This window comes from Xyrauchen texanus, chromosome 1 (assembly GCF_025860055.1).
Source record: "Xyrauchen texanus isolate HMW12.3.18 chromosome 1, RBS_HiC_50CHRs, whole genome shotgun sequence".
In the NCBI taxonomy this organism is placed as follows: domain Eukaryota; kingdom Metazoa; phylum Chordata; class Actinopteri; order Cypriniformes; family Catostomidae; genus Xyrauchen; species Xyrauchen texanus.
The window spans coordinates 10,743,410-10,758,044 of NC_068276.1; the positions used below are offsets into that span (position 1 = coordinate 10,743,410).

General features: G+C 37.3%; 1 protein-coding gene across 5 annotated transcripts in view; it reads left to right on the forward strand.

Moving 5' to 3' along the window:
* arnt2 (aryl-hydrocarbon receptor nuclear translocator 2) overlaps nucleotides 1-14,635 on the forward strand; it is a 146,052-nt gene that overhangs the window by 14,453 nt on the left and 116,964 nt on the right. For 4 of the 5 annotated variants that reach the window (XM_052144219.1, XM_052144298.1, XM_052144359.1 and 1 more), the window contains exons 2-3: nucleotides 7,975-8,089; nucleotides 13,536-13,583. In XM_052144219.1, coding sequence (XP_052000179.1) covers nucleotides 7,975-8,089; nucleotides 13,536-13,583 — 163 coding nt within the window. Of the gene's footprint in view, nucleotides 1-7,974; nucleotides 8,090-13,535; nucleotides 13,584-13,625; nucleotides 13,879-14,635 lie in introns of those variants that run through there. The other variant, XM_052144517.1, reaches the window with a different exon arrangement.

Below are 14,635 nucleotides of genomic sequence, written 5' to 3' on the forward strand. Positions count from 1 at the left end.
AAATGAAAATTGGGTGCCCTCTTTTGGTTTAGTCTGTTAAACTTTGTTTGATGAATTATCTGATATGTCGTTGTCTAAGATGTTGAGGTCCGAAATGGTGAGATGGATTCTTGGGTCAAATTTTGTCATGGCGATGAGTTATGGAGTGTTTTTGAGGTGTTTAGAGAAATGTAGCCCTTATGTTGAGTGTTTAGGCAACGAGTTAGTAGAGTGATTGTAAGTTGTTTTGTTGGGGTGTGAAGCGAAGGAGGATTTGGAGAGGATAGAAAAATCTGGAAATGGCAGATTGTAACTTTAAGCATTTCCAAGTTGTCCGATATGTTTGTGGGGGGGGGGGGGTGGCTTGAAGACTGGAGTCCTGAGGGCATGGAGGAGGAGTCTTAGAGGGTGATTTCTAGGAATTTCAGTTCTGAACTGGGAGGAACTGGGGTTGGTTTCGGGTTCTCTTCTGGGCCAAGGCTCTGGATCTTTAAGAAAAAACATATTGCTGATTCCTTGAGCCTTGAATGTGTTCTGCTTTAATTATGGTTAGCTGAGGAGGGATTAGGGATGAAGTTCACTTGCGGAGGTAGCATTGCAACGGAGTAGAAGTGGTTAAAATTGTAGAAGGGAGGAGGGTAAAGTGAAGAGGGGAATGGGTCTGGAGTCGGGTTCTTCAGCGGAGGCAGCTTTATGTGGGAATATGCTCTAGTTGCCCATGGACAGAAGGGGGTAGAGGGATGGATATTGGTAGAGAGAACAGTTTATGTTGAAAAACTAAGGCACCTGGAACATATGTGAGGCAATGTCAGGATACGTGTTTGCATGGGCAGTTGTGATATGAGCGGGCTGAATCCTCGGGCAATTTGCGTGAAAATGTTATGCTTAATTTTACTGAGCTAGCTCAAAGCTGCGAGTGGCTGGATCCGCAGGCATGGGCCTGCATGGCATACAATTGTAGAATGAACTGGATGAATCCTCAAGCTCAGCATTTAACAGGAAGACCCCAAGATTTCATGTGATGTTTTACGCTGTGAATAAGCTAGAACACACTGCGGTAGGAATGGGTTGAGCACGGCATTTGTCGTGAGGACGAATGGTTGTCTATTTTCAAATTAAATTGATTGATTGATGCGGATATGCAGGCTTATGGTGAACTGTTTAGGGATGACCTGAAACAGCCCGATTGTTGTCAGTTGCTAGATGGGTGATGGTTAGTTTGGTATGAGTGGTATAATGTAGGTTATGGAGCCATGCAGGCTGAGACGCATGGTCTGAAAGATGTGCTGTGGTTGTGGCACATGAACAGTTGCAGTGCTTGGACAGCACATTTGCGCTGTTTGCCATGTAGTGTGAATTTGTCGTATGGCCCTAAAGATGCCACAGTTGCAGTGCTTGGACAGTATGTGCACTGTTTAAGTGTAGTGGGAGTTTGTCGCATGGCCCGAAAGATGCCACAGTTGTGCTGCTAAGGGATGTGTGTAGCCAGTGGAAAACATGGTAACGTGGTAAACGCAGTGTCTGTGGACACCTGAACGTAATTGTTTGCTACAGTAAATGTCAGGAACATTTGTGAAACAATGTCAGGAAACTTGCTTGCATGTGCATACGAACAACGTTGTCTAGAGTTGGTTTGTCATGAAATTGGAAGGCACCTGAAACGAAGTGCCAAGATGAATACCGTAGTTTGATGTTTGTTAACTTAAGCATATGGTTTGAAGCTTTGTTGATTTGTTTTCAATGTCTCATGTCCTTGTCAAATATGATATCATAAAAGTTTGTGCCTGAGAGTTGGATTTAATAGATAATCACAGTTTACATTAGTGTGGTGAATAAAATGATTTGTTTATATTTATGACTTGTAATAAATTCTACAGAAAAGCTGAAATATTGGAGTATAAAGCAAGGTGCCAGGCTGAGACATTTAGCATGGATTTAAACTTTAAAGTTGGGTGGAGTGTAAAATTATGACAGATTATTGAACTGTTTTAAACTCATGCATCAATTAAGTTGTATGGTCAAGCTTGCAAATAAAACTTTGTTATCCAATGATTCGGGCAAAAGTACAGAAGACTGTAAAATAAAAGGATAGACTGATTTTACCTGTATGAAGCGTTTGTCCTGACAGGAGGAGGGAAAGTCATGTTATAGTGTAGAACTGAGTGGATGTTTGTAGCAGCACTTGCTTTGTGTTATTGGGGCTGTGTGGAATGTTTAGATAAGAGAACATATGAGCGGTCGTGGAGAGCTGTTTGACATGTATGCAGAGCCGAAGCAGCCAGTATGCACAAGCAACTTCACGCTATAAACTGCTTCGGCAAATGGAGCATTGAAAGAAAGGCAGAGTAAAAATATAACGTGGTAGCGGTCAGTACTGCAAAAAACAAATGACTAACGAGATTGTTTGGATGGAAGAGCTGTTCTGATGAATGCTTTGCAGCGTAGTTGTGTCCGATGATCCGAGTCACTGCCTGGGTTTTTTCATGGGCAATGGGCGGGGCCGAATGCCAGAAGACTTTATGCCATGTAGAGGTAAGCAGCTGTTTATATAAGCTTACGCTACCGATGTGATTGGTCGGATTAAATTACCTTGCTCCTTCAGAACCTTGTTTATAAAACTCAATGTAAAGTGAAACCGGAGTGCTTTGCCTTCTTTTTCAAAGTTTATATTTGTCTGTTAATATTTTCTCGAGTGTTTGGTTCAAGCCTCTGCTGATGGCGTACGCATCAGAGAGCTTGAGAAGTGCTTCACGCAATCTTCCTGACAGTAGCTGCTCTGGTTGATGTCAGTTGCAGAGTCTCGCCTTGTATGTTCTTTTTTTATAATCTGAAAAAAAAAAGTTATGCATTCATCAAGCAATTTTATTTTCTTATTTTCCAATAATACAAATCACCTGATCAATAAACCATTAGTATTGCTGGGAAATGTGACTTCAAGTTAAATATAACTTGGTTGCTACTAGCAAGTATTTTTAGCATGTCTGCAGAAAATTGCTTTTTACTTGTTGAATGTTCAGTTACAACTGAACCTCAGCCGCACACCCACAATCCTCTGCTTAAACTCAAGTCCTGATTCCGTATCAATCTTTACATATCAAATCCCCCTAAAGAATCAATTTGTACAAGACGTTCACAGGAAATACAGCATAGATCTGAAAAGACGGACAACACCCAGTGTGTGTTATGTGGTGATTTTCTGTTTGCTGTGATTGAAGAATTTGCTCACCCAGCCTGTTTTTGTATCAACGGAGTTTACTTGACACACAAATAAGATGTCTTGACCAAGTTTGTAAAGGATTCAGACGTTCAAGGGGGGCCTGAGGTCTGGGGGTGGGCCTCAGGTGGTGTGTGGATGTTTTGTTTTGGGGCAGGACTGAATGGGAAATTGGCTTTGGGTAATTAGAATGACTCAGAAGAGAGAAAAGTTGGTGAAGAGAGCGGTTAAGTCGTGATTTAAAATGAGAGACAGCAGCGTTCTATCTGCCTTCACTCTGTCCCAGGAGACAGATTAATGAGTTTGACCTGAGGGTTTTCTGTGTAAGAGGACAACAGATGGGATGAGGGAGCTTTAGAATGTTCCATACAGCTATTTAGGTTTTGTATCTGCCTCCATTCAGGGGTTGGTTACTTTGATTTATAGATATTAGGGCTGGGCATTTTATGTGTATTTAAATAGTATATATTAGGGATGTTAATGATTGATCAAAAATCGATATATTTTTGTTAATAATCTGATACATCTGTTAATAATCTGAACAAATGTTAAGTCTGTCTATACAGTCACCCACTGCTAGAGGGCTCTTGCGGGCTGCATGTTATTATCCGGTTCACATAAGAATGGCTCAATGAAGCAGGCTCAATGTAACCCCTGTTGGAGCATTTTTATTTTTTAAATGAACAAGGTTTTCTGCACACACTGTGATAGTGTGTTAAAGTACATGACTACAAGCATTGTTGATCTCCTTGTTTCATCCCAACCTACAATTACATCAGCAATCACCGGGAAAGCAGGAAGGTACAGTCAGCTGACATCTCACCATCATCGAAATGTGAAATGTGGACTGTGGAGCAATGCAAAAGGTCATGTGGTCTAATGAGTCCAGATTTACCTTATTCCAAACTGATAGGTGCATCAGGGTAAGAAGGGAAGTGCGTGAAGTGATGCACCCATCATGCATAATGCCCACTGTACAAGCCTCTGGAGGCAGTGTTATGATCTAGGCTCAGCAATGTTATGCAGCAATAAAATGAATTCAGTGGACTACCTGAATACTGAATGACCATGTTATCCATGAAAGGAATTGTTCTTCCCTTATGGCACAGCATATTCCAGGATGACAGTGCCAATTGGGCTCAAATTGTGAAAGAGTGATTCAGGGAGCATGAGGAATCATTTTAACACATGAATCGGCCACCAGAGAATCCTGACCTTAACTCCATTGAAAGTCTTTGGGATATGCTGTAGTAGACTTTACGGAGTGGTTCAACTCTCCCGTCATCAATACAAGATCTCGGCCAAAAATGAAGGCAATGAGTTTTATAATGAAATAAATTAATATGGTGGCACAATTATATTTTTGTTTACAAAACTAATTTCAAGCATTTAAGCATAAACTTTTCAGACAATTTTCGTTGTCGAATAGTCCTTTGATCTAATTTAATGCAACATGAGATCACTTTAAACTCTCATGATGAGAGCAGAACTGCAACTGAAACTGCATCCGGCTGATACACACTGTCGTGGGGACGCTTGTCCCTAGAGCACGCACGCTTAATGCAGCTAGATTATAACATATTGGCTTGCGACTTAGTGAATCATAATATATGTTACTGTGCATATCTTATCGTGAAGAAAATTGGCAATACACAGCTTTATTATTAGAGGGTTTATTTTTTGTGAGTAAAAAGTTGGATTGATGTGAACAGAAAGGTGAGAGAGGGTAGTCTTTTCCCCATTATACACTGCAACAAAATATGTTTTTGATTTGTTTTTGTTTTGGCTTGTTTTCCGATATAAATATATAAAACTATTTTAGAACAACGTATATTTTTTTTTTTTTAGCAACTGTACTGCAGAAGAAAATTTTTGGAAGATGAATGTTCAAAACATATCCTCATGAAGCACCAGTTACATTTCTCATTTCTGGACCGTAGAGGTATTTTTGTTTTTGTGCTTTGTGCATCAGGCTGTGTTGGTCTTTAGGTTGTCTGATTTCATGTTATATACACATTCTTAATTCACAGATTAGGCCTTATATCTCCCTAATGTATATTACGCATCACAACCGATTTGGTAGCAAGTCTCTCCTCAGGGTATTACATTCAGCCAATAATCACATCTTTAACTTTGTGATTATATCTTTGATCATGTGTGAATACACTACACATGGCCAAAAGTTGCATAGCAGCATGACTAAATGGGTGACCGAAAACCCATCATCTGCACAACAGAAATCTTTGCTTAAAAACACTTTAAATGGCAGGACGGCTGAGGATAATATGATGTATTTATGAATTTATATCTGTAAAGCACTTAAACGGGATTACTTAAGGCATAAATCATATCTTACTACGGTCGAATAATCGTTTGACTAATCTATTGTCAAAATAATCGTTAGTTGCAGCCCTAGTATCAACATAGTTTATGCGCTTTTATGTTGACGCTTGTGAAATTTTAGCGAGAATTTGCATTTTCATCAGCTATATTGGTAAACTTTTCGATGCGCTGCACTTTTTGTCACAAGACAACCCTTGGAAACTTAATGTTGCTTAATTTTAGATTGCCTGGAAACTCATTGTGAACATTCAGTGTATTGCCCAGGCCTACTGTTAATATATTGAAAAATGTAAATCACAATTAATCTCATATTTGTTTTTGGGCATTAATTATGATTAATATCACATTTTAAGAAAGTCTCTATTTTTTTTTTCTTTTAAAATGCTGTGCATTCAATTTTAAGGCATTCAGTTCCTCTGATATATCAGGGAATGTGGAAAGCGCTTTTTGAAATTCTTATCCAATTATCACGTACAACTAGAAAAGTCATGGCAGTTTATTGGTCAAAAGTATGTCACAAAGAGTTTTGCCACTTGTGATCCAGCATTACAGTATTTTAAGGTGATTTTTCTTGTCACACAGAACGATCCAGATTTCATATATAATATGTAATGCATATTAGGTAAATTCAGTAATGTCATTAAATACATTTAAATTTAACCACGTAAAAACATATCTAATTAAAGGGATAGTTCACCCAAAAATAAATATTCTCACATAATTTACTCACCCAGATGTGACCTCCTGAAAAATATCGTCTACATAGCCCTTTAGGTCCATACAATGCAAGTGAATGGACATAACGATTCACTCCAGTGGTTAAATCTATATGAAGCGTTACGATAGGTGTAAATGAGAAACAGATCAATATTTAAGCCCATCTTTACTGTAAATCTATCCTTTAACATTAATTTCCACATTCTGGTGTTGAATTGTCAGTCACTCTCACATTCAATCACTTATTGGTCCAGGCTGGTCAAAGGTGGAGATTGATAGTAAAAAGGATAGTAAAAAATCTGTTTCTCACCCACACGATTATATTTTTTCAGAAGATTTGGATTTAACCACTGGTGTTATATGGATTACTTTTATGTCCTTAGTCATTTTTGGATCTTCTGAGTTCTGGTCACCATTCAGTTGTATTGTAAGGACCAACAGAGCTGAGATATTCTTCTAAAAGCCTTCATTTGTGTTATAGAATGTTTCCCAGATGTATATGACAAGAAAGTCATACACATCTGGGATGGCAGGAGGGTGAGTAAATGTTGAGAGAATTTTCATTTTTGGGTGAACTATCCATTTAAGTTGACAAATTAACTTTGACAGCCCTACATTTTACTGCAATGCTTTCTCCTGCCAAGGACCACCCGCAGCTTGGACCATCGTAAAATATGGTTAGTGATTCAGGGCTGCTCTTGTAGTTTCATTTGAACTGAGTTTCAAAATAAGGTGTTAGCTTGTAAACCTCATAAATAAATGCATGGGAACTCTCTCCAAGGGTCTGCATAGCAGTGTGCGCCTTTTTTCTTCTCAAGAGCATAGGAGATGTGGATGGTGGACTTGATCAAATATTTATTTAATTCTGAAGCCAATGGCGGGTGAACGTGTTAAGTATGTTCATTTTCTCATAGCCAGTTGCAGTGTTGAAAAAGCGATTTAGAAAATGTAGATTCCCAAGCTACAAGCTATTTATAATTTTAATGTAGTTAAACTAAAGTCAAACTACTAACAACTAGTTAACTACATTGAAGATATTTAAGGGGGTAATATCTTTTTAAGTATCTTTATAACTATCACATAATACATATTTTATTTATAATTAGAATTTTGCTTGTCTGGTCCCCCAAAAAATTAGGATCTTATTTAGGGTAACAGCATTTGAACAGATAAATTAATACTGAATACCACCAATGTAGCTAGAAAAGAAATATACTTTAATTCAGAAATATAGTTGAACATATTTAACTGCCTCTCAGGGACTCAAAGGAATCAGTCGATCCTTTCTGAACTTTTTCCATTTATGTGAATCATGCAAATGAACTGATTCACTCTAATGAATTGGACTTCTCAAAGCTTTATTAGAGAGAGGGGGAATATTGTTGGAGAGCATGTATGATTATATTCTCAGTTTGCTTGTCTGTAAAGCTGTGTACAATTTAGTTTCACCGTGAATTATTTTAACCTTTTGGTCTTGAATATTTGTTTAACATCCTTGATTAGATCTATAAAGCTCTGAAAAAAAAAAAAACACTCACTGTGGTCATTGATATCTTTGAATGTGTGTGGAAATTTTGTGCATATTTTACTGTTTGATTATTAATGAGTCACCATGGGAGTGCTTTGACTCTATTTCTGTCTAATACTATTGCATCTTCAGACCAGGTGTTACACAGAAAAGTGTTTTTGTGTCTGATTGCGATGATATTTTCTGGCTTTAGAAATGGGCACAGATCTGTCAGGACCAGTAGCCATGCCAGTGGCAGTGGTGGGCGCAGGCCAGGTCAGGATGGCGGGCACCATGCCAGGACGAGGAGGCAAGCGGAGATCAGCAGGGTGAGTAATATTGCAAAGCAACATATTGAGTTCAGAATATAAATATGTCATAATTAAACATTACTAGGTCAGATATTTCCATATTCCTAATTTCTGCTGTGCAATGTAGATTTTGGAGGGGAATTAGCTATAATTGCTCATATGTTTAGCTTTTGTCCTGGCTTTTTTTCCATAATTATGTCATGAACCAAAATTCAGAATGTCATCTTCAGAAGACTACCATCTTAAAGAGAATATTTCTCTTCATGTATAGACTCTAAGAAATCAGATTTTTTTGAGACTAACAGATCATATGCTGGTGTACTACTAAAAGTTGACAAAACATGTCCTCAAATGTTCTTGACTCACCTTGCACTCAGGTGCATATGCAAAGTAGTCCAATAAAATACTTTTTAAAATGTGAATGTCACTTCCACTAATACCACTTGCCACTGACCAGCTATAGTAGCAAGTCATGGCTTTGATGTAAACTAATAAGGGTTGAGGCCTTTGATATGTCCCTGCCCCACTTCCTGTTTCAATAGGAAAAACGTCAACACAGAAGAATTGTGTTCCTCAATCTATTTTAACCATTCAAACTACTGTTCATATATACTTTTCCATTAGGAATGAAACTCCTATTTGATTAATTATCATAATGTCTAATAATGTCTTCTGATTGGAATGAAAATTCATACCTTAAAAAAGGATCCCCACAGCAAACAGCATAAACCAAATATATTTATTGCTCATCTATTATGAAGGAGGAGGACTCCTCTTTTTCATCATCTCTAGTTATGTAACACTATATTATTTTTATTTTTTTTTTCTGGTTAAGAGGTTTATTTTTAATGACAGGAAATAAGAAAAACATCATTCTAATTTATGTCTTTCTCATGGGTGCAAGTATGGGATTTACTGAGCGTATGTTTTGAATATTCCATTAGAGTAGAATTACTCTTAGACCAGAGCACGGCAGCTGTGCGCATTTTCCATTTCCCTTTTTGATTTGTAATTAGAAGCACCTAATAAACATGCAAAAGAGAAAAAGAAGAAACCCCCTATTTTTCCTAAAACATTGTCCACTTTTTTATCAAATTGTTTGTTTCTTGGAGTGTTGAATATTCATGTTTTTAAGACGTTTACAGACATTACAGCTCATTTTCTGTAAAGCTGCTTTTGAACAACGTGTATTGGGGAAAAAGTACAAAACAATATACAAATAAAAATTATTTTACTTTATTTCACTTTTATGCTACTATATTTATTTTCTGGTTTGGCAACAAAATTTCAATGCTGTCTCTTTGCACTGTCAAACAAACAAGTGATGGTCAGTGCTGAAGCATTTTACCAATCAGAAATTAGCTTAATTCTGATTTAAGTAATGTCTAGCATTGTCCAATCACTGCCAACTAGCCGCGGTGCGATTAATGCCATTAAGAAAACATAGTTAATAAGCCGCTATGCTATCATACATTATGTGGTAGTCAACTATTAATACCAATTGACATTTTAAAAACATGTCCACGCACGAAAGCCAGAACTTGAAACAACACTTAATGCTGAAGCAAGCCTAATTTTAACTGCAGCAGGACTGTTTTGTGAAATGAAAGTCAAAAATCAAGCAGGATCTACCAAGCAGGTCTATAATACCTGGAAAAATATATCTAATAATATTTGCACTTTAAACGTTTCTTGCAGTAAATTTCATTTCGTCAAGGGTACACGGTTATGCTGCGTTCCATTCAATTTGGATGTGGGATATTCCTACTTGACATCTCCGAAATGCATTCCACTCCCCGATATTCAGAAGATGCTCCTATTAGCTTAGCAGGGGTTTGACTCTCATTAGTGATGTCTCCTAGCAACCCAACTGATAAACAATGCTGCAGCACTTTGTGCTTCAGGTGTTTGATTATCAAAAGAAGATGTTGATGTTTTATACACCCGTTTCTGCAGGCATTTGTGAAACAAGCTTTAATATCATGTAATGTGAAAAACTCATTTATCGATATTAGTTATAAAGTGAATGTTTATCACTTACTTTGAACATCTCCCTGAGTTTCGGCATGTTTGTGTGACATCATGCCCCTGCATCTCAGCGAAATCAGAGTTCAGAATTTCTGCACAAGCCTACAAGTTGTAATTCTGACTTTAAGATGCACTTTTCATTTTGAGTTGAAAGGAACGCAGCAGTATTTTTCAACACTTGATCCGATGCTGAATGCTCAAGCGGCCTAATTTACACTTAGAAAGCTCCACATGTTGCTATAACAACACAAAAAGCACTTACCAATTTACTTGAAGTGAAAATCCGCCCTTCTTTCCTGTTTAATAAAGCAATCACACAGTCATGCAGAACATCTTGTGTTTTTAAATCCATAAGGATCTCTTTCTCAATGGCGATAGCGGCAGTGATGACGATCTCGCGCTCTTCACTTTCAAATTACGTCACTTAAAGGGTGATTGCGTCACTCAAGGCCAAATAACAAATAAATCAATCTGATTGGCTGATAAATCTGACTTTAGTTGCTCATTCATTTGCACTGTTGAGGGATTCTGTGGAAATTCTTAAGGCCTGAGGGGGTGGAGCTCAGACTCGCGTGCTGCTTCTGCTAACAAGCTCGGCTTCGGACAGTTGTCACACTTCGCTTGTAAGCATCAAGGAATAAATTCTGACTGGATAAACTTTTTGTTTTCTCTTTGTGTGTAGATTAATTAAGAGTGGAAAGTGATTAAAAATAATAGGCAAATAGGTGATTGAAATGAAAGGATGAAAAATATTTATTGATTTGCCATGTTAGGACAGCAGAGAAGGCTTTGCTGGCCCTGAGAATTCACCACTGCTGCCAACCATGTTAAAATAAAAATTTATAAAAACTGATTCTACTGATTACCATTGTCCCATGTCTGCCAACAATGTTGAGTGATGCAAACATCATCATCTGCAGCCTGAAACTGAACTTTTGACCAGAAGTTAGGAGCAAATGCACTTGTCTGTATAAGAAAGCTATAGGATGCTCTTTTGCACCCTTGCTCCCTAATTAGCAAATTACTTAAAAGGAAAGTTCAAAAATGAAAATTCTCTCATTATTGACTCACCCTCGTGATATCCCAGGTGTGTATGACTTACTTTCTTCACCAGAACACATTTGAAGAAAAATAGAAAAATATCTTAGCTCAGTAGGTCCTTAAAATGCAAGTGAATGAGAGTTCTCTTTTGAAGCTCCAGAAGTCACAGTCAGTACGGATATATGTCATCGATACTACTCCAGCTGTTAAATTAAAGTCTTCTACAGTGATACATTCACTTTTGGGGCGAAGAATATCAATATTTAAGTAATTTTTAACTACAAACCATCACTTCCGAGAGTCCAAGCAGTCTCTTATGTGATGTATTCACATTGCCATGATACAGATGTAGTCTCACGTTCTCCGCTCGATTAAGACATCCAGGATGAGCACACAGATAAATAGTGGCGTAGTGGTGGTGGTTTAGTGGTCTAAGCACATAACTGGTAATCTGGTAATCAGAAGGACATTGGTTCAAGCCCCACAGCCACCACCATTGTGTCCTTGAGCAAGGCACTTAACTCCAGATTGCTCCAGGGGGATTGTCCCTGTAATAAGTGCACTGTAAGTCACTTTGGATAAAAGCGTCTGCCAAATGCATAAATGTAAATGTAAATACAGACCTAAACCAAAACAACTAAGCTGCTGTACAGTGTTCCTCCTTCTCAATTGTAAACGGTGCTGCTCTCCCGGCTGTAAACCCTGACGTGTTTAAAACGCCAATGCGATTATGTCACATGCACATTAGGGCTGAAACAATTAGTCGTCGTATAAAAAAAAATAACAAATAAAAAAACTCTAGCCGTTTCATGTCATTTAACGTAACTTGAGATCATACTAAACTCTAATGAGGAGAGGAAAAAGACAGCTCACAGTCCAGATGCGCTCCAAACATTCACAGCTCTACACTCAAAGTATGAGGGAATTATACAAAAATACAAAAGTAAATACAGAAGCACTCTCGTTGTGGAATCAGTGGAGCTGGAGCTGCCGCTCCGCTGAGAATTTATATTTAATTTGACATTAATGAGAAGCTGAAAGAGAAGAACAGTTTATTTAATATGTTGCACTGTTGTGTATCTGGGTGCCAATCTTTCCACTATTAGTGACCCATATTTTACACTGGACATCAAGTGGTGAGCCAACACAGTAACAAAATCAAACAGAAGCACAACTACTGTACAGTACATGCAAAATTATTAACATTCCTGAATAAGAACGTTTTGTTTGTAAATGTATTAATTAGTTTACACAAGTGTTGATTTTTTGAGGTAATATTCTTTATAATATCAGTGTGTGGTTTCTAAATGTCTCTTGAATTTTGCTGGACTTTCAAAAAGCTTACATAACGCATTGTGGTTGGTTGGCACAACTTAAAGGAACATTCTGGGTTTAATACAGGCTAAGCTCAATTGAAAGCATTTGTGGCATAATAATGATTACCACAAAAATTAATTTCGACATGTCCCTCTGGGTTCCAGTGTGATACTTACAATGGAAGTGAAATACTCCCTTTTTCAAAAGCATAACCATAAGACATAAATTATATGTGTGTAAACATGATTTTAGTGTGTGAAAATCACTTACTGACATTTTCTGTGTAAAGTTATTGCCAATTTTACAACTTCGTTGATGATGTAATGTCAACAAACCCTAAAATAACTGTAAAAATAACAATTTAATCAACTTTACAGCTCAAATAATACATGAGTTTTAACAGAACACATAATGCAAGTGCTTTTATAAAAATGATAAGCTTCCAATTTCTGCACTTAAACCCTCCAAACATTTTGCCCCATTCACTTCCACAAAAATCTTTGCATTTTTTTTAAAGAAAATTAGGAATGTGTCAAAATACAATTTTGTGGTAATCAACATTATGCCACAAATGCTGTCGATTGATCTTGTATTGAACCCAGAATATTCTTTTAATGCAGTCTTGAACGTAATTTGTTTTCATAAGCTGGATGATTTGGCATCAGCTGCGAATAATTATGTGCATTTGTTTTTAGTACATTGCAACATCAATCCCATATCTGTTGGTTGGGTTTTCCTCAGGAGTTTTCTGCTAGACCCTATTTGCTGGGTTTTTCCCAGAGTTTCCTGTGGATGCCACTTGCTGTATATTTAGTTTGTACATTTGTTAAAAGTTCTGTCACACAGGCAGAACTTTGGGTTATGATTCACAAGGGATAAGCTACACAATTGTCATCAATAAACTCCCAACATCTGGTCAGCCAAATACAAGATAATCTAACAGCTGTCTGTATATTCATTTTGATTCATTTTAAATGTTACAAAAAAGCTGTTAAAATATGCCCTGCTAAAGAACAATATGCTATGCATTCAAAAATAATTTTGAGGAAGTCTGTTTGGTTTTTCGTCTTCTGGTTAGGATGGACTTTGATGACGAGGATGGAGAGGGACCCAGCAAATTTTCAAGGTAAATTTTTTGTGATCACAGGTTTTCCAAACAGACAAATAAGACCATACATAATGTCCATTCTTTTAAATTTTTATTGTTCGATCATGTCTGCCGGCAGTGCCACAGAGTTTGTGCCATTTCAAGACATCTCATGTTTTGTTGTCCTCAACTTATGGTTTCCTTTCAGTCCATGTTCTTTTTAAAGGAGCTGTATCCATAATTACGCTGCGGCTGACGGTAATGATCCTGCACTGTTAGCTCTAGCATTGGAATGGAGACACTGCCCCCTGCTGGAGGTGGAGGAGTCACTCCAGTAATTTCTCTCCCTCTAACGATGAATATTCTGTCATTATTTACTCACCGGCATGATGTTCCATGCCTTTACACTGGTGTTTGTTTTCTGTGGAACACAAAAAACTGAAATTGTAAAGAATATTCATGTAGCTCTTTTCCATACAACAACAGTTCACAATAACCAAGGCTGTCAAGCGTTAAAAAGGACAAAAACACAATAAAATATACCATAAATGGAGTCCATTTGACTTGCAGGACATATTCCTAGTTTTTTTTTGTAGACAAACCATAGCTTTATGTTGACATTCTGTGCTAGAAAATGCTAGTGCTTCTCGTGTGTGTTGTACCACCAGTTCAAATATGTGTAATGGAGAATGACATTTGAGAGCTCTAGCGGAGATAATCAGTGAATTAATATTTACATTTCTGTCTGTTCCTCTCACAATTCTCATATGGACTTCTATGGTGTTTTTCATTTTTGGAGCGATACAGCCATTGTCACGATTAACTGTCAATGAATGGAGAAGAGCTATGGAAAAATTGCTTCAAAATGTCTCTGTGTTCCATGGTTCCAAAAAATAACAACATTTAAGTCTGGAACAACATGAAGGTCAGTAAATAGGACTTAAATTTCATTTTAGGGTGATTTTTTTTTTTTTCTTTAAACATTATAGGGTAGCTATATACAGTATACTCTTAATAATATTTCATACCATGGTCTATTCGAATACTCAGTTCTGATTGGCTGGAATGTGTGTGTTAAAACTGTTTAATGC